At 39.0% G+C, this 27,965-nt stretch overlaps 1 protein-coding gene across 1 annotated transcript; it reads left to right on the top strand.

The window, feature by feature from the left end:
- Positions 1-101: 101 nt before the first annotated feature.
- GANC (glucosidase alpha, neutral C) lies at positions 102-26,663 on the top strand. The gene is made up of 24 exons (XM_017809224.1): positions 102-202; positions 1,300-1,362; positions 2,874-2,982; positions 4,549-4,676; positions 5,187-5,369; positions 6,221-6,266; positions 7,631-7,697; positions 9,070-9,166; positions 9,737-9,917; positions 10,774-10,927; positions 11,996-12,231; positions 13,226-13,352; positions 14,252-14,331; positions 15,206-15,349; positions 15,735-15,831; positions 16,209-16,310; positions 16,758-17,001; positions 18,677-18,741; positions 19,281-19,357; positions 20,566-20,640; positions 21,055-21,168; positions 21,699-21,811; positions 23,336-23,439; positions 24,306-26,663. The coding sequence occupies exons 1-24, from the start codon at positions 174-176 to the stop codon at positions 24,413-24,415; spliced, it is 2,745 nt and encodes a 914-aa protein (XP_017664713.1). The 5' UTR covers positions 102-173; the 3' UTR covers positions 24,416-26,663.
- The last annotated feature ends 1,302 nt before the right edge of the window (positions 26,664-27,965 follow it).

The raw sequence follows: 27,965 nt of genomic DNA, 5'->3' as shown, positions 1-27,965 counted from the left end.
GACTCGGCCCGGGCTGTCACCGCCTCCGTGTGTCACTCGCTAACTGGGTCGCGTTCGGGTCCCGCAGTGCTCCCCGGCTGCAGCCCCTGCCGCCGGGCAGCCCCCCGCGCCCTGCCGCCGCCAGTGGGCTGTCACCCCTTCTCTCCGCGGGGGTCGCTCGGAGCAGCCCCGCCATGGAGGCGGCCACGGCAGGGGAAGTCAGGTAACGCTGCCTGGTAGGGACTCCTTGGCCGATCCTCTCCTCGCTCCTCCGGTGTTGCCAGACTGGCTCCCTGGTTTCTGTGGAGAGCGGGCCCGGCTCCCGCAAGTGTGCCAGGGGTGAGGGGCGGGGCGAGCGGGGCCGTGGCGGTGCTGTCCCCGGCGCCCTGCCCGGGCAAAGCCTCCCCGCGCCCCGGGCCGCAGAGCGGGACAGCTGCACCGCTGGAAGGCAGGCGAGCTGCAGGGTTTTAAATGCGGCAACAAAGTCCCACGGACCTGGAGCAAAACCTGAAAGGACGTATGTGTCTTCAGGCAAAAATGGGAATGGCTAAATTGTCTAAATATATGGGTTCTGTGAGATCTCCAGTAATAATCCAGGATCTGTAATTGTGACTGAGTTTCAATGGCTGCCGCCTGAATTTTCTATGTTGCATGTATGTAATTAGTAAGTATTCTATAAGCATCAGTGCTTTATCTACCAAACTAATAACTTATTCACTTCCATCTGTGTCTGAATTTAGCATGATCTGGAAAGTATTTTGATGATAGACACTACTGGCAGCCCATTTTTTTCAGGCAACCCAAAAAATTAGTGTTATCTAATAGATCTAAAAGCTACCCCAAGCCTAGAGATAACACAGTGCTGTCAGCAGGACCATCAGAAGCCCCCCTTCCTTGTCGGTCCCACTAAAGGTAGAAGAGGAGTGTGCAGGATTTCTTCCTTTCTGCCAGTCCTGCCTATTTCTCCATTCTTTTTACTGGAACATAATAATTAACTGTAATGATTGCAGAGAGAGGTCTGGCTTCAAAATGCAAACCCCCAAGAATTCAGTCATGCTGAAATTCAGCTCCATTAGTCATGGATTCAATCATTTCTTAAACTTTCAAAGTTTAAAAGGAAATGGTTCAGCATGGAACTAAATGTGAAAGAAGTTCTTCCCATATCTCAACACAATAGTTCAAATTTCAACACATTTTATGTTGGATCAGAGTTCTCTGCATTGTCTTTAATCCTGACCTGTCTTGAAGAGGAACCTTGACATCTCATCATTCAGCAGGTGTTCGGTGAACACAAATAAACTCTTTATCTGCTCTTTCTAGTGTACAAGATGAGGCTGTGGACAAAAGCACCTTTAAGAAATGCAACCAGATTGCTTTTTACAGGTAAGGAGAATTGTAGTGTAGACTGGTGGTTGTTTTTAAACTAGTAATATTAAAAGATACAGGAAGTAGTTACACATTGATTCTTAATCATAACAAGTCTGCTGTTTTCAGGATTTATCTTTCAAAGTGAGCATTCCACTCACCTATCAGCAAGCAGTAATCACCATATTTAAAAGGTGTAATCTTACATCCAAAATTTCTTCTTTTAATATTCAAAAGAATCAGTCCTCTCATCTGACTAAGCTCCAGCAATATTTTTACTATAGTTCCACTCAGATGCAGGTTGTTTTCTTGATGTGGATGTTTTTTGACTATCTGTAGTTCAAAACAGCGAAACACTCAATGGAAACCATTAGTCTGTGACAATAGCATACATGATTACAGTCCTGTTGAGCAAGTACATTGGCCAGAATTGAGTGTCAAATCTAAATTCTAGTTCACTAGTCTCTTAAAGCTAACCTTATGTTATCTTTCTAATCCTATTTCTAACTGTGATACCTCTCCTCGACCTTTTTTACCTCCCATCCTCCGTTGTCTTCTATCCTGTGCTGCCTGACTGAAAGGAATGATTTCCCAGTGTTACACCAATTAGTCACTGATGTACTGGGTTACAGTCTCAGATATTCTTATCTGTTCTGCAGGAAATTATGTTCAGAAAACAAACAACAAAAAAAAATTTCAGTGCGAGCACAACTCCTTTCACACCAAAACTTTCTAGAATGACACCATTTAACATAAGACCTCTAATTTCTCGGGAGGAGTTTGCTACACATTGGTATCAGATCCTGCCTTTGCTCTGCTTTTAAAAGAAATCCTTTAACTGATTGCTCACATTTGTGTTCCTGTTTGCAAGGAAATGAAATCATTTTACTACTGAAGAAGCTTCTTTTTAAGGTAGCCTCTAAGACACTTATCTTCAAATAGTTCATAAAACCTGGGCTCGGCAAGGAGCATTCTACAGCTGAAAGAGCCTCTGTTTCAGGGTTTCTGTCCTAAAAACATTATTGGGGCCAAAAGCCACAGTCAAATCTCTGTAGTCAGCAGACATGTTGAGAAACAATTTCCTCAGTATGTATTCAGGAGGTTACAAATTACAAACATACACTGCTTCATCACCACAGAATGTAAAAGCTGTTCATTGGGGTTGCCGAGATATATGACAGAAAATGAAAAACAGATTATTGAGCTGAAATTTCTGGGATCAATGAAAGAACAGTAACTGTAGAGCTAAGAATTTAATTGGACACTTGAATTAAGACTACTGTTGTTTAAAAAAAAAGCTATAGAGTGGTGATGGGTGACCAATCCCCTCTAACATCTCATTCATAAACATTTATGTCTGCTCAGAACTATATTTCTTTTTTTCCAATTTGACTTGAAGTGTTGATAACTGTATTTGAAAAAAATCAAGACAAAATTATTAAGTAAACATTTCTACCAGTACTATGTCCCTCTCTGTGATATAAACTACAAGAATTAGAGAGACCAAAAATAATTTTCTGTCTTGACAGGCGTCAGAAACTGTTATGTCCTGGAAAATCCTCGTATCAAGCATTGTTGGATTCAGTCACATTAAGTGATGAGAATGTCAAATTCCAAATTATTCATGAGGAGACTAAGGTGAGATCCCACCTTGCATAAGAGGGTGCTTACAGAAAGAGCAGTAAATATTATCAACAAGACTGATAATATTTGCAGATTTTAAGATTCTTCAGTGATAGATATTTAAGATATAATGCAAACTATAAGCCTAAATATGTCCTTACTGGTCAATATTTATTTGACAGCTTGAGGCTGTGCAAGAGAAAGAGGTATTTGAAGGAACTTAAAAAAAAATTAATAGCTTTATGAAAAATGTGAATAGAAGTCTTTTTAGCTGAAAAATGGTTTCAATTCAGAGTTTTCTCCACTATTTTGAAATAATAAATTCTTTTTCTGTAATGGAATAAGAGGACATATGTTCCAGGACCTCCTAGCCATGCCTTTGTATTCCTGTGTTTGCTCAAAGGCAGTTTTTTGGAAAAAAGAAGTCATCTTTGCATTTAAGATGACAAACAGGAAGATGAGGGTCTTCTATTTCTCTAATTTAATGGCATAGCAGCTGGCACATTTACCCAGGGAACAGACAACCTAACCCATGCTCAGATTATGAGAGTTTGAAACTACAAGTCACTTCCATGCTCTAACCATCACACTATGTAGATACTTTTCATAAAGGTGTTTTCTGTTTCTCTTGTTAATCCTAACCTTCTTTTCAGTCAGCACAGAAAAAGGAGCCTATTTTTTGTCTAGATTTTAAGGAATATGAAAGACTGAAGATTCTGTGGCTTCCTAGACTATCTGGGGGTTTATACAAAGATAGCATAATGTAAAGTATTTCCTAGGAAGCAGTGCCTGGAATTCCAAATGAATCTTTTCTGTCTTGCCTACTTTTCTTCTGGTTTTATGGCTCTTGCATGCTTTCACGCCTTTGAAGAGAGCAGGATTGATTGGCTTCCACATAGTGGGAAAAGATATCAGGCTAAAATTCTTCAGCCAGTTTTGTGTCTCAAAGGAGGAGACATTAAGGAGAAAAAAAAAAAAAACCAAAACAGAAAAAATCAGACTTGTGGTGTCAGGATCCTCTATGGAAGAAAAGTAAGTAATTTTTCTAGAATAGGGTGACTTCCCAGATCCCTGAACTAAAAAATAGCAAATTACATTGAGTAGGGCATTATTAGCACATTTTCTTTAGGTGTCTTTCTGACACAGTTGATCAGTGTCAGCACTGTGCATACTAGTGAAGACAGAGCACTGATGTTTTTGCAAAAAGTCCACATCTCAGGATTGTACCACTCTTACATTGACAGCATAGTAGTGAAATTGTACTAACCTTGAGATTAGTGTACACTGTTGGCTGTTTTCCATGTTGCTGTGGGGAGAGAGCTGCAAACTGCAGCTATATGCACTTTGTAAGTTGAAGATAAAGAGTTTGCTTAAAAAACATTGCTTCTTCGAAGGGGTGAAGTAGATTTAGCTGGTGTAAATTCATATGGATAATGATTTTTACTCAACAGTGCTAAAGAACATTAAATCAGAAAGCAGGCAGGTTCGTTTTTTTCCAGACAGTAAGTGTTTGGTGATATTGTGTTAAAAATAAGTTGATATTTTTTATCACTAACAGTTTATTTGTTTGTTTACTCCCAGGTTCTTCTACAAGTAGAAATTTATGAAATAGAAGGCAATATTTTCAGACTTAAAATTGATGAGGCTTCACCTCTCAGAGAAAGATACAAAGTTCCTGATGTTCTTATAAAGGAACCTACCACCCAGAGGTAAGTGATGGGAAGATGATTTAGCACCTTAGTAACTTACACAGCTTCATTTGCAAGTGTTTTTCTTTGTCCCTCATTTACGCAAAGTACAGTTGTCTCTCTACAATACAAAGTTGTTACAAGAATTAAAAATGCATGTGGTTAATTTACTTTCAAAAATTCATGTTAAATACATAGGAGGAAGTTTTGTCATACACAAAAGAAACCTGAGGCTATTTGACCCAATCAGAAAATAGCCTACCTGTTACAATGTATTGTTTTTACCTAAGGCATTATATGTTAATGTGACAGGAATGCAAGCTCTGGATAGTTTTCACAGCAGTTCTGTAGCCACGTGTTGCACTATGCAGTGAACCCAGAGCACAGCATGTATTTCAGGCATTCTTTGCCTCAACATTAGCCTTGAGGTTTGTGTAATGCATGCGGATATTCTTAGTCCATCTTTTGTTTCAAATTGTTATTTAGTTACAGTGGATTCACATGTTGCGGTTGTTGCTTTTCATTTGCCAGACTCTTCGTATCCCACAAGGAGGCAGGTATTCTGGCACTGTCAAGTGTTAATGGGGACTACAAACTTCAAGTCACAGCAGACCCCTTCCAAGTTGAGCTGCAGTCCAAGGGTGAGACTGTTATGAGCATGAATTCCAATGGGTTGTTATATTTTGAGCACCTACAACCACCTCCCAGTGATAGGTACAGTATCTGTCTATTGCATCATCATATGTGCTGCTTGTGCTGTAGCTGAAAATAAACAATTCTATGGAATTGCAGTTCCTGAAAGCTCTTATGCATTAAATTCTGTGTTCTCTTTTACTTTGTAAGTTTAGTAAGTATATGAAGTTTTAACAAACAAATTCCAGATCGAGTAGCTGCAGACTGTTTTAATCCCTTGCAGCAGCCATTTGCAAAATGCTAACCTCATTTAATAGCCAATTCTGTAAAACAAACACTAAAGTATCCTGGTACCCCTTGTATTTCTTGAGAATGAGTGATAGTAGTATGATGAGGTTATTAGTTTCATCTTTTTTATCACTAAACTTACTCTTTAGGTAAGTTTTATTCACTTTATAAGCTCTTGAAGTCAAGTTTTGTTCAACTTACAATGTGCCATGTAGCTGCAAGATTTGACAGGTCAATCACACTGCAAAGTGCCGGAAGGATGAGAAACCACAGTGCAGGACATGTCATGACTAGAAAAAGAGCATAGCAAGTGTATCTCCTGTAGAGCATTATTTCAAAACCAGAATGATAAAGAAGTGAGGATCTTCTGGGTCGGTAAAGTGCTTATAGAGATAGAAATAAACATGAAAGGCCAAGAAGTCAACCTAACTCGAATATTGAGTGAAGGTCATTTTAAGGCATTGAATGCTAAAATTGTTCGCAAGTTAAAGTTCTCAGCTATGAAATCAATTTTCAGAATAGTCAAGCACCAAAACTCTTAGATAATGTATAAAGCAATGCATAGTACTATTCGAGTTTTCTGTTTGAAATCCTTGCTTATATTGACAATAAACTGATTATTTCTGTGTATTTGTGTTCACTAGAAAACCTACAGCACAAAGTGAGGAGGCAGCAAGTGATTACTTTAAGGTAACTCATGCTTACTGCAATCGCAGCATGAATGTTTTGTAAAAAAAGGAATTAAAATCACATTTTCATTTCACCTGGTACTACATTTACAAATATAGTCTAACCACTTTCCAGTGAAATCCAAAAAGGACCTGGTATACCTATTGAGATATTTTGCAAATTCTTAGTTCAGTGAAAATTTATGTGTTTTACCAAGTCTGTGTAAGGCATCACTCAGGTAGATCTAGCACAAAAATGTTTTTTTCCGTAGCCTTTTTATTAATAATTTCTTTCTCTTATGTTCTCTTATTTGATCTGGAGTAGATATGTAAAAGGGAGTTTTGTGGTGATAGTCGGTCATTTTCAAATTCCCTGTTCCTTGCAAAGAGAGTTTCAAAAGAACAGTCAAAAACTACACCTCCACATATGTTCAGGCTTAATACAGAAGTAAGATTCTCTCTGAAAAAATACCAGGTCCTGGCAGTGCATAGAGGCACATTGCACTTTTCTGAAGAGGCTGAGTTATGTCTGGGATATAATTTTAGCCTTCCGTAGAGCAGATGGCTGCTTATTCTGCTATCCTGTCGTAAATGGCAAGAGCTATGTGCCTTCAGCTTATTTATGTCTAAGCTCTGAGCTCTGCCAAGGCAGTCACACAGCTGCAAGAGGCCACGCTTATTCTGGGATGAATGTAGAAAAGAAAACTAAGAAACACGCTAAAAAAAGTGGAAGTGCTAGGACAATGAATGACAGGACACAAGGAGGCTAAAACTATCAGTTACATGCACAGGACTCCCAGGTGTCTGGAGAGTTTTTTTTGTTGTCTGACCTACTGAACTGTTTGGAGGAGTAGATTGGTTTCTGTTTGTATGGATTTTCTTGTTTGGTTCTATCCACGAAGTTTTGCATTTCATAAACATATTCAGCATCCAGAAGAAACCCATTTGTACAGTGAGAATAATTACTCACTGGAAAAACCTCCCCGGGGACATGGTATAGTCCCCATCACTTCTGGTTTTCAAGATTTATTTGGACAGAGTGCTAGATAATCTCATCTAGGCTCCCTTTCCCATTAAATGGTGGACCAGGTGATCTTTTGGAGCTTCTTCCAAAATGGCCTATTCTATCGTTCTATGATTCTATCCAAGACCTCGGGTATTACTTTTATGCTGTAGCAGATGCCGTATGTGCAACACGTGCACGTCAGTTTGGCAGTGTAAATTGCTGCAGCAGAATCTAAATGTGGTTTGGATTTATTTGTATTAACCATAATTGTCAAAAAAGCAGTTAACAATGTATAAGCCTCGTGAAAAAACATACTTTTCTTAGAAATACACGATGTGAGCAGTTGCATTTGCTAGGCTTAGCTGTTTCTGTTTGTGCAGGAAAAACAAGAGGATCTAGGTCTCTGGCGAGAGAAATTTGGCAATTTCTTAGACATCAAAGCTCATGGTAAGCCTCAGTGTAGTTCTGAAAACAGCTTTACTGCTTTGTATAAAAACCTGTGTTCATTAGTCTGTCTGCTTTCTGTTTATCTGCTTAAAATTTATCAGTGTCTCACTTGCTCCTGCTTTTCAGTTGTCTTAACTTTGTTTTAATCAGAAAACAGTGATGGGTAACAAATTTGATAAAAGTACTGCAAATATTCATTAGATTTCTGTTCAAGAGGGAACACAGTCAATGTGATCTGTTTTATCAACTCACTGTGCCATTTCTGACACAGTGTAACACTATCTGTGTTGTCTGAGTGTATATGTATATAATACATTATTTTCTTTGTATGTTCTTTTCTTAGTACATAAGATTGATTTCACCTGTAGTTTATTCTCATGACATATCAGAAATCATGATATCTAAGCATTAATAATTGGCACAAAGAAACTCTTTTTAAGTGAGGACTACAAAAGGAAATACTGAGCAATCCTAAGAGATAAGTAGGTTACATACACAGGAGAGCAGTAGCTCAAATACAATTTAAATTATCAATTACCAAAATGTATGACCATCTGCTGTCTGTCTCGTATTCTGTATTAATTAAATTAGTTAGCTTTGTTCATTACCACTATCATTCAGAGTTCTATAGCAACCAGCACTACCCAGCAGCTGCAGTAGGGAGAGGGGGGTCTGAAAGCGATTCCTTTTGGTGACAGAAACTTCTTCAGTTCACAATCAAGACAGAGAGGGCAGGAAGCTGTTGTCTCTGTTGTTCATGCTGTATCTGATGTATTAGGCCAGCATCATGGTTTTTTCTGTGTTGGAGGAATAAAGTCCATGTGGTCAGGTTCTGATCCTGAAGCCACTGCTTGTCAGTCTACAGGATCTCTGGTCACCTGCCAAAAGTTGCCCTGGATTTAGTATTGTGACAAGATGATACCACTGGTAGGGACTCTTGTGCATGCTACTCTGCTGGCTGAGGCTGAAGAGAAGAGCGGTGGGAAACAGGCAGCTCAGACTCTGAAGTCCACTGTGCTGCAAAGTTTGGCTTTTATGTACTGGGATAGAAACAGGAGATAATTTTAAGCCTTTCACTGCAGAATAAAGAAGTGGCCCATGATTATGTGGATTTGTTTGGGGGGGAGGTTCTGTTAAAGTGATTCATTTTATCTTAAGAAGTTCAAAACCAAAATAAATACAATAAAGTCTATTTAAGGCATTACCTCTGTGAAACAAAAGTAATAATGGAAGTGAAGTTGAAAAGAAGTATGAAAGAGTTAAGTATTGAAACTTTCAGTTGTTTTATCCAGTTAGGTTGCTCTGCTCTGTTGCTTTCAGATAAGCCTGAGCATGGCACTCAATGTTCTTCTCTTTAATGTTATTTCCACAGGTCCCAGTTCTGTAGGCATGGACTTCTCTTTACATGGATATGATCACGTTTATGGAATACCACAACATGCAGAAACACTTCTTCTCAAAAACACCAGGTAAAGGTGCCAGATTGCTAATGAGTGCAGTTGGAGTTTTTTTGTAGAGGAGAGCTATAACATTGTCTTAATACTTTAATGCAGACAACAGCTTGAGACAGCTTGAGACATGTATATCATATAGTGTATATTTTAGATTAATTATACAGCAAACCACTATCCATGTAGAGTAAGTTGTTCAGCTTTCCCTTTCCGCTCTGCAATTTCATAAATGGCCTCTTCTGTTGTCCCTCGGTTTTCCATTCAGTTTTTTCTGGACTTCAGGATCAGTCATGTTTTAGCAGAACTCCTAAAAGAGCAACTTGATGAGAGAGTTCAGAAATCATATTTTAGGATTTAGAGCAAACAGTCTCACTGGCAGCAAAGATCTTGTTTGATTCGGATAGCGAGGACCAAAGCAAAGAAGCAGTAATCTAGGCTGCCCATATTTCGGCTCTGGATGCCAAACAAAAGGCACAATACAGAGTGCTTACCAAGTATTCACCGAGTTTAGTGGAATGGCAGTAGAGTTAAAATTGGCCTGCTGCAGGATGCTTACACGTAATAAATACATCTGTTTGTTTGTCCTAGTGATGGTGATGCCTACCGGCTTTATAATTTGGATATCTTCGGCCACAAGATACATGATAAAATAGGCATTTATGGTTCAGTGCCCCTTCTCTTAGCACACAAGCCTAACAGAACTTCAGGGATCTTCTGGCTGAACTCTTCAGAAACACTGGTGGATATTAGTACAAAGGCAGTAGCTGAGGTGAGAATTATTCACTTTCTTCAGAATTTAATAACAAAAGAAAACACTTCAGGGCAGGAAGTACAGGGCACTTCAGTACAGGAATGTAACAACATTATTGGAGATTTATCTTTTGCTCCCTAATGAAGAATTGTCAGTCTCTTCCTCCTGTTCTCCCTGGTACTAAATTTGTTGTATTAAGCCGCTGAAAAGAACAAAGAGATGAGTTATAGATCTTGTATCTACGGGAGGAGGCAAAGAGGAAATATGCAGAAAAGATCTACACAGGTGTATGTAGCAGGCAGAAGAAAAGGTGGACAAAAATCTTGAAAATCTCTTGTATCTAAGGAATTTCTCAAAGTTTTTAAATTCTTGGAATTGGCACACATTTCTGCTAAGCAGTCTCATTCTGTGGAATGTAATTGACCTTCAAGAAACATAGAATGTTTGGCAAAGAAATTCACTCAAACTCTTGAAACACAAACATGAATTCTGTTAAAATTGAAACAATGAGGAAAAGGAAAATCTTGCTTTGTTCCAGCACTGCATTATGTGGTTAAAATTATTAATTTTCTTTTTTACTTATGATATAGATATTACTGAAAGATCCAACAGAAAATGCATAGTCTGTAATTACAAAAAAGTTTTAATTATTTTACCCCTCATTACCCATTTTTCTTCATTAACTATTGCTCTACTTTGTATAAGCAGTATGCAAGGTAAAGGATTTGTGAAGCATATGTAAGAAACATTCAGTGTGTATTTCTAATACCTGCCAGGTATGTGTTAGTGAATTTTGTGTATTTCCGTCTTTGCTCCTTCATTGAATAAAAGTTTGGCAGAGAGAGATTCAGTTTTACCTTGGTTTCCTTCAAAGCACATGTCATCTAGATCTGCTGCAGAGACTGCTAAGCAGAGAGCAGTGCCTCTAACTGATGTACGCTGGATGTCAGAAAGCGGAATCATTGATGTTTTCCTGCTGATGGGACCCACTGCCTTTGATATCTTCAAGCAGTTTGCACAACTGACAGGTACTAACTCACGTAATTGGAGTCAGTCTGGCACGTTTACCTGGGAGATTCTCTGAGGAACATGCTGTACCCAAGAGCAGGTTAATATTTACCTAGCCCATTGCGTGCAGTTGTTCCCAGGCTGCAGTGTGTAGAGCAAAGGCTGGTACTTTGTGAAGACTGGCTTCCGTCCTTGTTTTCCCTAGCACTTGCAGCTGGTCAAACTTGGCCCTAATTGAGAAGCCAGCATAATTACTGCTATCTGAAACTGCACCCTTAGAAGAAGAGGGGAGATACAGGGGGCTAAAACTGCCAGTCACCATTAAGACAGGCCACCTTATAATGTGAGAAGACTGAAGTTATGAAGTAATGTGTCCTTGACACTAGAGAAATAAGATAGGTAAGTGTCCAGGGTGCCCCTTAGGGAAGGAAATACATCCCCATGCATATATGGGAAAGGAAAGAAACAAGAGCCTCAGGAAGAGAGTAAAAAAAATGGAGAAAAGGGGACTAACATTTTATGAAAGCAGCATTCTTTGTGTACTAAAGAGAATTAAAGTACCTAAATATTCCTGGTAGTTCCTTAGTCTGTTAGCACTGTTTCTTTGCTGCACAGACGTGTTTGCTAATTTTAAAAATTTCTAACAATTTCAGTTCCAGTGGTTGTCCTTGTACTGTAGCACCTGTGGACCTATTTACACTACTCAAGTAGTCACAGAAATTGCATTGTACTGATTAAATTGTGTAATTGTTTGCATTAATGACAGATAAACTAATCTGGAATATTATTTATTAGAAAAAGATAAAGAATAAAATTATATTGGTTACTGGAATAACAGTTCAGCATCATGGAACAGCAAGTTCCTTCTCACTCTCATTTTATCATTACAGCCCTTTGCTCTTTCTGACTGTTGAGCTCATTGTAATGCTCATTATTTCAAGAGTTAGTCACTTTGGTATGAAGAACTTAGGCCAGCATTCCCTAGCTCCAGAGAGACACATATTAATCATGTTAACTTTTTCTAGAGTCTCTAGATAAATTCTTGAAGGACTTTAACAGTTTTATCTTCATTCATATACTCTTCCTAGGCACTCAAGCCCTGCCCCCCCTTTTTTCTCTGGGCTACCATCAGTGCAGGTGGAATTATGAGGATGAGCAAGATGTCAAGGCAGTAGATGCTGGCTTTGATGCACATGACATTCCTTATGATGTGATATGGCTGGACATAGAGCACACAGATGGCAAGAGGTATTTTACTTGGGACAAAAAGAAATTCCAGAACCCCAGAAAGATGCAAGAACATCTGAAGAAGAAAAAACGCAAGGTAAAAACATAGCAGGATGAAAGAAAATATTTCTCTGTAGTGTGAGTCTACCCAATCTAGCTTTAACCTAAGTACTTCAGATATTGAAAACAGCTTAACAACAACAGAGTAAATTAGACTCTGTTGCTGTCAGGTGATGCTTACAGCATGCAAGCTATCATGTTTAATTCAGTTCTTCATGCCATTTTATTTTGTAGTTTGTTGTGTATCCTGACTGTCAGGCTAAGTTTGACTCATGTGAAGCTCTGTCTTACAGAAGCAGTTCAGTGCTGTGATGGACACAGCAGAAAATTTTTCTTCCTAACATGAGCTTTCACTGTTGGTAGTTGCTGTGCTTGCTTCAGCTTTGCTTTGTGTTTCTGCTTTTACAGCTAAAATATTTTCCTTATAATATAGAGGTATTAAAATGTAGACAATATCCTAAAGTTGTAGAATTGCTTAATTTCACCAAAAGTCAATGAATGGGGAAGTGTTGAAATAGCATTTAAGTTTTATAATCTCTTGGTTGGATTTATAGTACTTTGTCAGCTATACAGCAAAGCAGTTAAAGGCAGCAGAAAATAACTACAAAATACAGTATGTGTTGCTGTTGTATCCTACACAAACTGAAATATATTTAAACATCTTAAGGCATATGATTTTAAGCAGGCACATGAACATATAAGGCAGATATTTTCCCATTCACAGAATACAGCAGTGAAAAAACCACAGTGTTTTTAGGGGTTGGGATACTTGCTTTTACCTGAAACAATGGGGTTTGTCCTTTATTTCAGAGAGGTAAGCATGAGTTCATGCCCTCCTTATAAATTCAGCTCCTATATGTAAGTCTAGCACAGTATATACAAGAACTGGTAACTGCTTTTTAAAATTAGTGGCACAGCTCTCTTTTTTACCTGAGGTGAAATCATTCTCTGCCTTTTATCAGAAGTGAACTCTTACTGTTTTATTAAGCACAATTGATCCTAATGATGATTTTATTTTCTTATCCTGTCAGCTTGTCGTCATTGTAGATCCACACATTAAGGTTGATCCCACATATACCCTGTATTCACAGGCAAAAGACAAGGGATATTTTGTGAAAGACAGAAATGGGCAAGATTTTGAGGGCATCTGTTGGTCAGGTAAAAAACCACTCTGTCTCCATATTTTAGCTGTTTATTTTAAAAATTTTGCAGAATACTTTAATTGGTATCCATGGAAGCAGAATTAAAGTCTTACATTCCTTGCATTTTTTGTAAATATTAATAATTTCAAATACTTTGTGGTTTCTTTGATATAGTCATATTCTAATTGCCTCAGCTGTATAACATCCTCTGTTACATCTATTGAAACTGCAGATAGAACCAGTGCCTAGAACTAAAAAAATTGGATTTGTTTATGAGAACAGCCATTCCTCTTCGAAATTTGTCTTGGATACAGAAATGCAGTCTGATCTGTTGCAGTGAGCACAGCTTATGTAAGCTGGATGAAATTAAGTGAAGTCCTGGTACTGAAGCTTTGATTCAATCATAATATAGTGATTTGACATGTTATTTTTCTTAAGGAGATCTCACTGGGTAGAGGCAAAGCGGGTTGTCCCACTTCTTTACAGACAGGAAGCTCACAGTCCTGGCAAAGGAGCAATTATGGGAAAATTCAAGGACATGTTACAACTTCTGGTAGCATGGCACGATGTAGTTATTCAGCTTCTCAGTGACGCTTTCCTGTTTGAGTTCAAAATACCAGGGATGTTGTCTTTCCCTGGCTTCCTGTTCATATCTGAGCATGTTTCAGACTGTTAGCAGTCATCCTTAAAGGGTGCTGAACTTCAGACCTCCAGAATCTACATGTCTTGATAGGGCAAGGGGTGTATTGAGTTCCAAGTCAGCCTGGAATTTGCTCTTGAGCTTTTATTTCAGAAACAATAGTGACTACATTATTGCTGCTGGTGAAAAGCATTGTAGCTTTAGGCCACTGTATTTAGGTGCAAAGACAATGCTCTTAAAATCAGGTAAATAATTGGGATCTCCCATATCCACAGGTTCCTCTTGCTACCTGGATTTCACCAATCCTGAAGTGCGAAAATGGTATGCAGATCAATTTGCCTTCAAAACATACAAGGTTTGTATTTATTTGCTCTGATCTACATATCCCAGAAAGCCTGAAAATGGAGAAGAAAAAGAAGATACTGGCTAAGCAAATTGTTGGCTTTTGCAGCTGTATTATTGTAATGTAGAGGAAAATATCTTGATAAGCTGAAGCACCATAGAAGGATTTTCTCCATGGACTTGTCTAAACTAAGACAGTTGAAATCCATGGACGTGCTCACTTAGTTGCAGCAGTAGAAGGGCCAAACTTCAGGCACTTTAAGAATCACCTGCTGCATAATCTAATCCAGCTGCTGCTATTTCAGCTTTTATTACCGTGATAGCACACAAAGATCAATGTAGAAGTGCTCTCTCATAGCTCATAGTCACTTTATTCTGACCGTCCTGCCTAGTGCTGAAAGTGTCTGAGCAACCACTGCTGGACACCTCCAGTTCCCCCACCCTGCCCCAAAGTTCTGGGTTGCAGTAGAGTTGTTGAAACCACTCTCTTAGTAGACATGCATGGTACATATTTCCCAGGCTGCTTTTCCTCTCCAGTTTTTCACCTCTGGCCTTCTCTGATTTTTCCTCATATCTGTTTAATACTTCTCTTTTCCCTGCCTCTTTTCCCTCACCAGAAGGCAGAAATAGCCAGTGCCTACTGAGTTTGTAAGAATTGCAAAAGTCAATTGGGCTTGCAGGCTGCTACCCTGACCAGAAGGGCCTCCAACAGAGATGAGATGAACAACTGGCAGCTTTCAAGTGACCTCAGAAGTGTAATTACCATGCCTTGCTTTACTGCTGCTGTTTCTAGTCACACCCCAGACTGGTCTGACACCCAATAGAGATAAACACACTAAGTCACAGCAATGGCTCTGTCATGACCTAATTGCAGCCCTGTGTTACAGGGATCCACTAATATCCTCTTTGTATGGAATGACATGAATGAGCCTTCAGTCTTCAAAGGGGCAGAACTAACAATGCAGAAAGATGCTGTACACTACAATAACTGGGAGCATCGGGAAGTACACAACCTCTATGGATTCTACCAGGTAGAGTATCTGGAGACACAAACAGCAGTCACTCCCATGGAGTATGTCTAATGTGGTACTTTACACAGTACTAGGTATTCTGTAGCCTTCATCAAGGATTCTGCTGTGCTGGATATTGCAATATTTGGAATAAACTATGTGATTGGTCACAAGAAAATGTGACATCTGTGCCTTTCTACCATAACAATGTAAATTACATCAACTGTGACTACACAATATTAATAATTTTTCATTCAATTATATTCTAATAAGAATTTGTTGCTTTAATAATAGGTATTATTTGTGGGTTTTTAATTTTTCTCATTTGGAAGGGCTAAAGAGGCAGTCTAGAAAATACCCTAATTAAAGAGTCCATCTTCCTGGCTTTTATATTCATGATTTTCAGCAAATGGCAACTGCAGAAGGACTCATCAGACGTTCTTCAGGAAAAGAGAGGCCATTTGTCCTCACACGATCCTTCTTTGCTGGATCACAGAAGTATGGTAAGGACTAGCTGAATGCCTTCATTGCTGCTTTGTTCTATTAAGTTTGATGGATAAGAGTCTAGAGAGGAGAGAAATTGTCTTAGAAATACTTACATGGTGAGCTCATAAGAGTGCAAGTGATTAAAAAAATCAGGAAAGGCTAGCAAAGCATGTACAAGTTAAAGGCAGAATAACAACCTGTGTCCTGTGGCAAACCACTGCCTGCTTTTTACTGCATATTTCAGGAACATGTATGTATAAAGAAAAAAAAGGTTCCAATGTACAGCAGTTCACGAGTGGTTCATGTCTATTCTTGTCTTCTTTCCCTAACTGCAAGCATAAATTGAAGTATACGCTTGGTTTTCCTGCATAATGCTGATACTGGGTATTTCCAGGGGCAGTGTGGACTGGAGACAACACAGCAGAGTGGAGTTACTTGAAAATATCCATTCCAATGCTTCTTACCATCAGCTTGGCAGGGATTTCTTTCTGTGGAGGTAATGTGTTTCTCACTAAGCATAAGTGGTGTCACCAAGCTTGTATTCCCAACGTAGACTTCAACACAGATGGTGGAAAGCTCAACAGTCCAGTGCATTTCCAGACAGTTTCACAGATCAGTCTGGTTTCAGAAGCTTGAAACCTGGCTGTCATCATCATTTCTCTGCTAGCTCTTACATGATGTTCGTGTCCATCTGGAGCAGCAGTCCTCAGGTGGTGTTCTGTAGCATCATTGTGACAGTCCTCTGTCACTGAGAAAGGTACTCAGCCTTCAAAAGCTCTCTTGAGATTTTTTTTAAAGGATAACTTGTTACACCGACCAGAACAGCGAGCACACTGTGAAATGCATGGATTTATACACTTAAAATGTTTGTTAGAGGAGAGTTTCACATTTTTCAGAATTATTTCCAAAAATGTGTATTTTTATTTGTCTGCGCAATATCTAGCTGATGTGGGAGGGTTTATTGGAGATCCAGAACCAGAATTACTTGTTCGCTGGTATCAGGCTGGAGCCTACCAGCCCTTCTTCAGAGGTCATTCTAACATGGAGAGCAAACGGCGAGAACCGTGGCTCTTTGGGGAGAAGAACACCCAGATCATCAGGAAAGCCATTAGAGAGCGCTACGTCCTCCTGCCTTACTTATACACACTGTTCTATCGGGCACACACAGCGGCTGAACCAGTTATGAGGTAAGAACATAAGTCAGGAGATTTAGTGATTATCTTCAGGAAGTTACTTGGAGAAGGAAAGTTAAATTAGCCTCTCTTACTTTTGTGATTGCTTATCTGAATATTAAAAAATTACAAAGACACACACAAAAATTATAATAATAGTGAATTCTATTTTCATGCATTTTGCAAGCTTTGCTAGGGTTCTCAGAGGAAAATTATATGTTTTGCTTTTTTTTCCAAATGACACCTGGAACACACTAATTCAATAAACACTTCACAGTTTTAAACATGTTTTTAAAATACTGTAGACTTCAAACTTCCCGTCATGATAAAGAACATTATGTAGTAGTCCAACCAGTACATAAAACAGTGCTTAATGGACTGTGAACTTGCTGACCTAAATATGTAAATGCCATTTTGCCCCTTATGAAAATACTTGTTACTGCTTAATCGTTATTGTTCTAAAAGCTTACATCACATTAATCAGTTTATAATTTATGTCTGCAGTATCCCTTCTAATGTTTCTCTTAGCAGAGAAACATTATTCTAATAATATAGAACAGAAATGAAATTAGAAAATAAATTTTTATTCTGCTGCTCTCTAACCTCTAAGAGTGTGCCTCAATGGAACTGAATCCAGCAATTCTTTCAACAAGAGATGAATGTCAGTAATCTCCCTGATATTGATTTCTGTGTCTTCGAGGTTGCCCTAGAACTGTTCTTTCGCACCACATTTACCTTTACGTATTGTTATACAGATACATCTCCTAAGTTTTAAAAACATAACGGTGTTTTTGGGAACGGTTGAGTGATTTGGGTTTTGAATATGATTTGCACATATATAGGCCAAGATGCACCTGTTGTACACACTGATATAGACAGTGGGTTTCTGTCTTTCTTGAAGTGAAGCTTTTGTTGACATGTGAATTGCCCACAATATTAAATAACACTTCTATTGTGTTAAATTTGGTGCAGTAGGTACAGAATTAGAGAGGAAACATGATATTTTTCTCACTAAGACAAGCAGAGTGGAAAATGTGTCTCATTAGCAAGCACATGAGGAGCAGGGCTGCAGTGAACAAGTGGATGCCTATGAGTAAGAAGGTGAGCCAGGCTTTTTGTGTAAAGAAACCCAGACCCTGTCTCTCAATGAGCTATCATTGTCATAATCTCTCAAACTTTAAATATACAACTCCTGTTTTTGAGAAAGACTGAAAATTAACTTCTGGTGCAGGTTTTTCAGGTGTGACCGGGAGGAGACTTGCTATAGAAGCAGCAGTGAGCTGTTGAGAACAGGAAGAACTATGCTGCAGGGACTAGCTCATCAGCTGCCAGCATTGCTGGTACACTGTATCAGAAAGGCTCATTCATCTCTCCTTTGCTAGAAGGAAGGTAGAAGTAGTGCAAGTTTGTAAGGAAGAAGGCAGGAGGGAAGAAAATGAGGCTGCAGGAGATGAAGTCATAGGTATATTGGAGTGTCATAAGCCATATTGTACTGGGGATTCTTTATCAGTGACTCAAAGGGGTACTTCGAGTCACCTGGCACAGAAGAGAACCTTACCCTATCTTCAGTTCTTGGTAACTGTACCTTGGAAAGAGAGGGAGAAAATGGAGCCTGAAAATGCCAGAAGGACTTGAATGGGCTGACTGGAGAGGAAAAAGTAACTGAATTCCACTATCTTTCTTTCTACAGGCCTCTCTGGGTAGAGTTTCCAGGAAAAACAGAAACTTTTGACGTGGAGTATGAGTACATGCTGGGTAAGCAGGTGTCTTATTCTCTGGAATTTGACTTAAATAGTTTTGAGGTGGTAAAGTATGCATAACAGAAAGAAAACACAAAAATTCTGCCCAAGACTTTAAAAAATTATATTGTAATTGAATATAGAACTTGAGACCTCTTTAAAGGACTTGGTTTTAACAGCACTTTGAAATTAGGGGTCATATGAGATGCAGAAATTGAGTTTTATCTCACAAGTCACTTTGAAAAAACATTGTTGGGTTTGACCTGAAACATGAAAGTTCACTAAGACCATAGTCTATTCAAAAATGGCAGTAGCAAACAACTACCACCCAAACATGATTGTTTTTCACTCCAGTATGGCTGGTTGCTGAAGTCAGGTAGCCATCAGCTCCTTACACATGCCATTTTTTCCAGTAGAAAGTGAACCTAAGCATATGGCATGATCAAGCAAGTTCTTAAAATGGTTATGGGGGGCTGAAAACCCCAGAGCACACAGTTTCTGCTTTGGCAAGATGCAGCCTTGAGGACCACAGCCATGTTCATGGGTTTTTTCCAGGAAATGCTTTGTTGGTGCATCCAGTCACAGAGAAAGAGGCCAAGACAGTGAGTGTTCTGCTTCCAGGGTCAGAGGAGGTAAGGATGAATATGAACTGCTCAGCTGTTCTGCCCAAAGAAGTATTTTATGCAGGAACCTTCCAGCTCCCCATCTTGTAACTGCTGAGCACTGCTGCCACGCCAAGTCCTGGCCAGCCATCCTGAGCCATTCTGAACCCTTCCTTCCACCTCAATACCTTGCATGCTTGGCTCACAGGAAATTTACTTTCTTGCTTTTCCAAGAGCTGCTGCACAAATCTCAGATTCCCTATAATTTAAATGTTCCCTCAAGGCTTGCTGCTTCTCACTGAACACCATAAAACAGCTTCACTAAATTGTCAATTTCCTTTTTTCATGTATTTCTTTTTGGGTTAAACTTCACTTTTTATGTGGAAAAAAGGGAACTTTGAAGAAAGGTCATAAGGAAATCAGAGGGAAGCTGTGGGGAGGGAAAATTTTAACAAGGAAATACAAGTCTCAGTAGCCTGGGACATGTGTAACAAAGATTGACATATACAGAGATCAGTTCCTCTCTGAAGTAAAAGTATTTATCCACAGGATGGCACAGTCGTCCACTCCTACAAAGAGTGTTAACACTACAGCAGCTGGGAGGCGGAGGAAGGGAAATAATTTGGGGAAAATAGTTCCTAAGGGAAAGCCGGAGACTCTAGAGGGTAAACAACAAAGGGGTGTGTGACACCATGCAGAGCCTCGTGACTCCACTAGGGCACCTGAGGACATGTAGAATTCTTCTCAGTGTAGGGAGAAAAACAGACTAGGCTCTCCAAACAAGAAAAATATTTTTATCAAGATCTCTGTGGGAATTGACTGCTTGCACACTAAAAGCAGTTAAACCTGCTGGCAAGAGTGTGTGGGAAGTTCAGGTGCAGCTCTTTTTTGTCACCTGTTATTAGCAACTTTGTTGTTAATTTTCACTTCAATATAAATATACTTTTTCAGAAATTAGATTAAAAAAAAAGTGTTTCATTGTTTTGCAGTTCCAGATGCTTTAAGACATACAAGATATTATGCAAACTGTAGAAAAGATCAGATTATCTTTGTGCTTCAGGAATGAGAATTGATTCTTTCCATCCAAAAGGTCATTTAATTGAAAAGTGAATGTTTCCTCTTGCACATCAAATAGGTTGTTGGGAATAGTGACAGGTTAAGCAGGAGAGTAACTGCATCTGCAGAGGGAACAAATCTTGCCATAGATGTCATGCTCATTATTTCTTCATTTTTTCTAGATTTGGTATGATTTCAGAAAATTTAAACGAATGGAAGATGCAGGCACTCTGAAGATCCCAGTAACACTAGAGAATGTATGTTTTTGTTTTAAAATGCTACTTCCTTTGAGCAGAAAAAACACCTTAGCTTTTATTTTGTCAATAATCATAATCAGAAAAGTGACATTTCAATTTCTTTGTAGAAATGTAACCTAAAATAGCTGTTTTCGAAAAGTCCCATCTCCTTTATTGCTAGATAGAACACTACTGTGTCCTGGTAGTAAAGTGAAGTGATGTAAGGGTGACTCTTCCAAGCAAAATTATTTTGCTTATACACATACAGAAAGTTACTACTATTCCCATTGTTAATTGAACCATTGTCTTTATATATTTGTGGTAGAAGTTCACTTCTAAATTTTGATAAGAGCAAACTTCAGCTATTCCTGATCCATGTTAAAATTATATGATCAGAGTATATGAACCTTTCTACCCCGGCTTTGTTTTTCTCAGCTTCCTGTGTTCCAACGGGGGGGCACTGTGATACCTCTGAAGACCGCAGCTGGGAAATCCACTGAATGGATGATAGATATTTCTTATGAACTCCATGTGGCCTTGGACACAGAGGTACTTTGAGATAGTGTTCCCTTTTTACAAAGATGTCTTCTACTCCATCTGACCTTTGTAGGCCCTTACTGCCTATTTGATCAGCACAATGGTATCTACATCTGTATGTCCACTTCTGCAATTTGAGGGGACTTCCACCTCTCCTGCACTCTTCCTTCAAAGTGAGGCTGTCTGAGTATAGCAGAGGCAGAACATTTTTCTAACCTTTCTCAGCCCTCATCGAGTCCCTTGGAGGAAGGAGCAGAGATTGAGCAGGCCACAAGCTTCCTCTTGGACATAGAGAGAGAGCTTCCTGCAACTGTCTTTTCTAATAAATGAGGTGACACCTGACACCGGCATCCATTTACAAAACCAAGATGTCCAGCACTCTCAGAGTTGGACTGCCTGAGCCTTCCAGGGATACAAGTTGCTAAAGAAAAATAAACACACATCTTCAATATGAAACGTAACATATAGTGAGACATTTTTAGTTTCATTGTTCAGCACTAGAAACTGCTGTTAATTTGTGCTCCATCTGATGTGTTTCACAGGCCTGTGCCATAGGTGAGCTCTATGTAGATGATGGACATTCATTTCAGTACCTCCACAAGAAGCAGTTCCTATATCGGAAATTTACTTTCCACAAGAACATTCTCACTTCCAGGTAACAGCAGTTGTGGACAAAAGCCACCCATACATTGTCACTGTAAATGTCTTTTCTAGTTCATGAGGCATTCTTGCAAATGTAGCAGTATTAGTGTCATCTACTTCTTAGTGAAGTCCCAGAGTGTGCAGAATCTGTCATAAAACTGCAGAGATAAACAATGTTCTGCGTAAGTCTAGGGGCAGCAACACATGAAATACTGAGTTGTCTCATATTGTTTCAGTCTAGTCATATTGTTTCAGTCTAGGCAGATTAGAGATTCTGCAGATTTACTCAAGTACAAAGAAAGTCATTAGAAAGGGTAAAGCCCATCAGAGAGACAAAAGAAGGTAAACCAGGACATTTGCAAGTAGGAGTGGTTTTTGTTCTAAGGTGTATTTTTCTAACATAATCTGCACTGAGAGAGTGGTTGGTTACTGGAACATATTTCCCAGGGAAGTGGTCAAGGCATTAAGCCTATCACAGTTCAAGACACATCTGGATGATGCTCTTATTCATATGATTTAATTTTAGGTAGTCTCAGAAGGAGCAGGGAGTTGGGCTTGAATCTTATATGTCACTTCCAACTTGAGATATTCAATGTTTCTGTCTGGGCACCACAAACACATGCCATTGTATTCTCCAAAAGTAATCCACAAATTTCACCATGTATATTGGCATGAAGAAAAGCACTTAAAAGGAGGCACAAGCAGATACAACCTGCAAAGGCTGTGTGGCAAAACCTAAAAGCCAAAAGGATCCTTAGCTGCTTGTAAGAAACAAGATGCTAGATGCATCACTATAACTATTGAAGTATGGTGCCAATGGGGCTATGCAGTGCATAAATGGTGATTCTGCAGACATTCTTTAGTCCTTCAGGGTTCAAATGTAAGCAGGCAGTGGTCCTAAAGCTAAAAATATAACACAGAGCAAAACTGTAGTCTAGTTTGGATAATTTTAAAGTATAATTCAAATCTCTTGATCAGGAATATTCAATCTGAAGATCTTAAAAAATACAGCATGGGAAAGAAAAATTTTGCTAAATTGCTAGCAAATCTAGAAGTTGGAAAAAAGTAATTTTCAGACGAATGATACAACATTTGTTCACTGCAAAAAGTTTCATTTTGATTTTTTTTGAGCTTTTTAATAAAAATTAAATTAGTTACAAAGTGAAAGATAATTTTGCCTCAGATTGAAACATCTTACTTGAAAAAGTGTTAAAAATTAGCTTTACATTTTTTCCTAGGAGTTTTAAGTACTGTTTTGTGAAAATCCAGAACTTTCCTAGTAGTCAAAGCCATACTTTTTACCATAAAATACTTTCTCAAACTTTTTCTTCTATATTTGTTAAATCTGATATGTGGTGAAAAATTAGGTGACAGTGGGAGGAAGTTTTACTTGTTTTTAGGAGAAAGGTAAATAGAGGAAAGGAAACCAGTATAGGGAACTTTCAGGATGAGACCAAAGTAGTACTTTCTCTGTATGATACTGAACCTCTACTGTTGGCCAAAAACTAATGTATATAAAATAATTTTCTTTTTTCAGCTGCGCTGATGAAAGTGGACAATACCAAACCTCATGTGTGGTTGAGCGGGTGATAGTTCTGGGATTTGGAAAGCAACCCACTTTTGTGACAGCCAGTTCCAAGGGTAATGAACTGACTTCTATTTTACTACAGTTCTTTGAAATCCTGTTGCTCTGCGGCCATTCACTAGAGATGTCAAACTGGCAGCTCTATAATGGAAGTGTTACAGCATACAAAGCCTCTTTGTTTAGTTTTCTTTGCTACTTTTTTGGTATCAAGGACAGAATTTAGTGAAAGGAGCCAGCAGCTATTATTACATGCAGAACTGAAGCACACTGGCTTTGTAAGGCAATAGATATATCAGTAAAAGTGGTTTGGAATTAACAAGTTCAGACAATGTTGCCCTGCACGGAACACGACCAGAGATAGCATTTCAAATGAAGGCCCATTTGCTCAGATCTGTAAACCTGCCTAGTCTAGAACAGGAAACTTGCAGACAAAACCAGATTTCTTGCTTATTCAAAAGCCCTGGAGTTCTTACTTATGTGGGGCTCTGTAGAAGTTGTGAGGGATCTCATGGATAGGCAGTGGCATCTACAAGAAAGAGCTTCTAATTTCTGTTTGATTTTGAGGCATGTCCCTTCACTTTGGGAGTCATGGAGAAATGGACTTTCTGCCTCTACCTGTCAGGGGTGTCTGGAGGGAAACCTATGCAGAAACAAGGGTTATTTTTTTCTGAAAAATCCTTTAATAGTACCACAGTTTGACATACCATAGTTTGAAAGATCAGAAAAAGAGAAATAATTATTTTCCAGTTCTGCTGCATTCTTATGTGTATTCTGGGCAGATTTGTCTTCCATTTCTGTTTTAATCGATTCTTTCCACCAGTGGCAGGGTCAGTCAGAATTAAAAACTGGAGAGAGTCATATGTAACTGTGTTTCAGAAGAGTTCTTCATAAATCAAATAGTAAACTCTCTTGTCCTGTTCAGGTGGGAAAGAAAAGGAAGTGGTTTTCACATATGATACGAAGACCTCTGCGCTGACACTGGGAAACTTAGCCCTGAGTGTTGATGCTGACTGGGAGATTTGTATCAACTGAGACACAAGTTCTTCAGAGAAGCAATTCATTGAGTGGTTGAGGAGAAATAAACTGGGAGAACTTAAAACATTCACTTGAATCCAATCAAGTCAACAAATATTTTTTCCACTGACACTCCCCAAACTAACATTTCCTACAATTTTTCTTTTAAAGCACTAATTTAAACTTGGATAGCTCTTCTATTCAGCAAAAGCAATATCACTAGGATTGTATCTTTGGGGAAATAAGCTAAATACCATTTGCTCCAGGCTAGCCTTAGTTAGGCAGTAAGCTTCAGTTCTGCCTTCACTTGCACTAAAAAATGAATTGAGGGGGTGAAATTGGGGCTCATTGGCACAGGGCTTAATGTAAGTATTTGGAAATCCTATTATTCAGAGACTGGAGCACTTGAGAAGAGATCTGGGCCAGTTTGACAAGCGGCATCAGTAGATATGCCAGATGCAGAGGTTATCACCAGAGTTCTGCCTGCAAGCTGCCTTGTGAAAACAAACACAGAAGGAGCCACTCTGTGTGATTACAGACACTTCCCTTTTCCAGTCCTTATGACAACACAAAATGAGCTGGTCTGTACTGGAAAGTGAACAACAGGCTCGCTGAACAGTTCAGTCACTGGAGGTAAGGTTTGAGTAGGTTGTGCCAGTCAGTTGTGCAATAGTAGAAGACAGTGACATGGCAGTGCAGAAGGCTGTCCCACAGCTGGCTTTGAAACTTGGATTTCGAAAATGCACAGGTCCACATTAACTGCAGTACTGGCTTAGGATAGCAGCTATACTCACACGGAAACATTTTATATGTTATTGCTCCCCTCTATCTGCAAGTACTACTTAAAAAAAAAAAGTCTTTTATTAGGAAAGAATTGGCATTGATGATTGAGTGTCATTGATCAAAACCAGCCCAGGGAAGCAGCTATACTCCTCCACATCTTCCAGCTCCTGCCAAGGTTTAACTTCCATTACACATGTTTTAGTACTGTCTTGATCAGTTTTTAGTATCTGGCTGAGATTTGAGCTTGGCATTTATGGAGCAGTTTAATAATAATGGAATTAATTCTACATTTAGCCATCCCACTTCATGCTTTTCTCCCATTCTGTTACAATGCCAGCCTAATGTTCCCTTGCTTCCTTTTCACACCATCTCTGCAAACAGAACTGGTTTGTCCTGATGCTTGCTTCCCTTGCAAAACTAGGAGACATCCTGAGTTCTACATCCACTACATCCTGCCCGTTCCCTCAGGCCTTTCCATACTAGGCATCCCTTTTCACAGGCTGCCATTGCTCTACAGTTTGTTTGCCCTTTCCATTTGCTACATTTGTAAACTACGTTATTTTAAAACCAGTCTGCTTTGAGTCAAAACTGAACATGCCATCAGTTGGGTTTCTGAATATAAAAGGACATAGTTTACTTAATTTCTTTCAGTAAGATAAAGGGCTATTTTCTAAAAACATTGGTAAATTAACTCATAGGAAACAGAAAGGGATAGTCATGATTTTTGCCAACATAACATTACTAAATTCCCTGTGCTTAGTCAGTCATTCGCACCTGCTGCTGTTTGTCCTCTGCAGGACAGATTTCTGGGAATAGCAAATGTGAGAGCAAACTGAGTGTTCTGCTCTTGACGACTCAAGTGCAGCTTGCTCCCCACCGGACCCTTAAGGTCTTTCTTTTTCATTCTGCAGAGCTGTTTGTCAGCACCTCCTAGGAGACCATGTGAGCCTCCACTCCAGGAACTGGCAACATAAATACTGTTGTGCTTAATGCAGCTGAGTTAATCCAGGTAGAACAGTAGCAAAAACATCTTTTGTGTCTGTGAAAAGAGACAGACACTATTTTTCTATCAGCTTCTAAGCTTTAATTGATGATTTCTGAATATGTTTAAGCATAGCAGTGCTTCTGACAGGATATAATTATTGTCTGGTGCATTTTAATGAAATATTTTAACTGCTCTTTCTCAAGTTGGAAAGTGAAATAAAGTAAAAACGAAGCGAGTTACAATCCTTATTCCTTCCAACTCTCTTTCTGCTGTTGAGAATCACTACCGAGTATTCTTCCAGGGGTATCTGGTTAAAGTGAATGCTAAAATGACTAGCTTTTATACTCTGGCCCTCAGTATGATATCTGCACCATGGTAAGTAGTCATGGGTCAAATTTTCAGTGGTATGAAGTGCATAACTTCTATGGATTTGATTAGGAATGAGTTGCTCAAAATCATAGCAGTCATGTCTTTAGATCTGAGGAAATAAATGTCAAAGAATATGATTTATATTGCTATTTGTAGTAACTCACGTACTTATCCACGTATTTATGCCATAATTGAAGAAATAAATTTTTAGTATATCTTTACAAAAGAAATAATTGAAATAAATTAGTGAAAACAACTGGAGAGAAAACTTCATTAAAATTAACTAGCAATATTAACATCGTAGATTAGTTTACTAAAGATTAGTTCATTTTTGCTCTGTAAGAAACTACTGTTTCTTACAAAAAAAAGGACTCCATAACAAAACCACCTGTCCAGTAACAAATAAGAAAAGGAGAAATTGTATTTTGAACAGGTGTAACTCCTGAACATACCTAAAGAGCAACATAGGCTTAGAATTGAGAAGTGCATGTCCACCTGCCATTCCACATGCAGTCACTGTCCGAACTGTTAGCTATAGCAGTAGCAGCAGGTCATACCCTGACACTTGCTGACCATCCCAACAGAAAAAAACCAAACAAACCCCACTGCTAATCATTCACTTTATCCTCCCCAGCAGCCCACAAGGAGTTTTTCAAATGTCAGATCTCTCCCACTGACAATTCTTCTGGAAACAGAGCTCTGTATATGAGAATAAACAGATGTACTGTTATATTGGTCAGAAAGGGAGAATATGAAAGAAAGAACATATGCACAGGCTGCAAAATGAGCATCTTTGCTGAAGCTGTGCAGTGAAAGGCCCTTGCATCATACTACTTGCATTGCAGAGTCAGATGGCTCCTGTAACTTTGGTATATCGTAACACACAGAGAACAGCCCAGTTTCCACACTAGGGCCCCTTATAAACTTTTCTGCCCTTACACAAAAGGATGCCTTTTATATGGGAGGTAGCTACTGTCAGGTGAGTTTTAGTGCTGCCAAGCTGCTTTCTAGAGAAACTAAACCCACTGGGCAGGTATTGACCTGACCTCAGTAGCATCAAATTACCACCTTTTTCACCATTAGGAGTGTGTCTTTAGATAATCCTCTCTAGTAATAAATATGTTTCTATATCTTTTCCACAGCAAAGGGTAGAAACAAGTAGAGTACAACAATTCCTTTACGAGTGGCAGGACGAGATTATTGCCTGGCAGTACCTCATAAATAACGTTCCAAAGCCAGCAGGTGTGTAGCTTCCAGTTTCACTGTTATCTAGTTAAGAAAAATATGAACTGCTTCCACCAGGATTCGTCCTACACACAAAACCTGTCCCAGGAACTTGCTTGGCCTCAGCACAAGCTGCACAGAAGTTTGACACCATCTCACTAACCCCCTCCCTCTCATTTTCCCTCTCTCTTCGCCTGTAGTTATTTT

Source organism: Lepidothrix coronata, unplaced genomic scaffold (assembly GCF_001604755.1).
Source record: "Lepidothrix coronata isolate B3197 unplaced genomic scaffold, Lepidothrix_coronata-1.0 Scaffold1, whole genome shotgun sequence".
Lineage (NCBI taxonomy): Eukaryota > Metazoa > Chordata > Aves > Passeriformes > Pipridae > Lepidothrix > Lepidothrix coronata.
The sequence above is the reverse complement of the archived record's forward strand: the minus strand, read 5'-3'. Positions and strand labels throughout refer to the sequence as shown.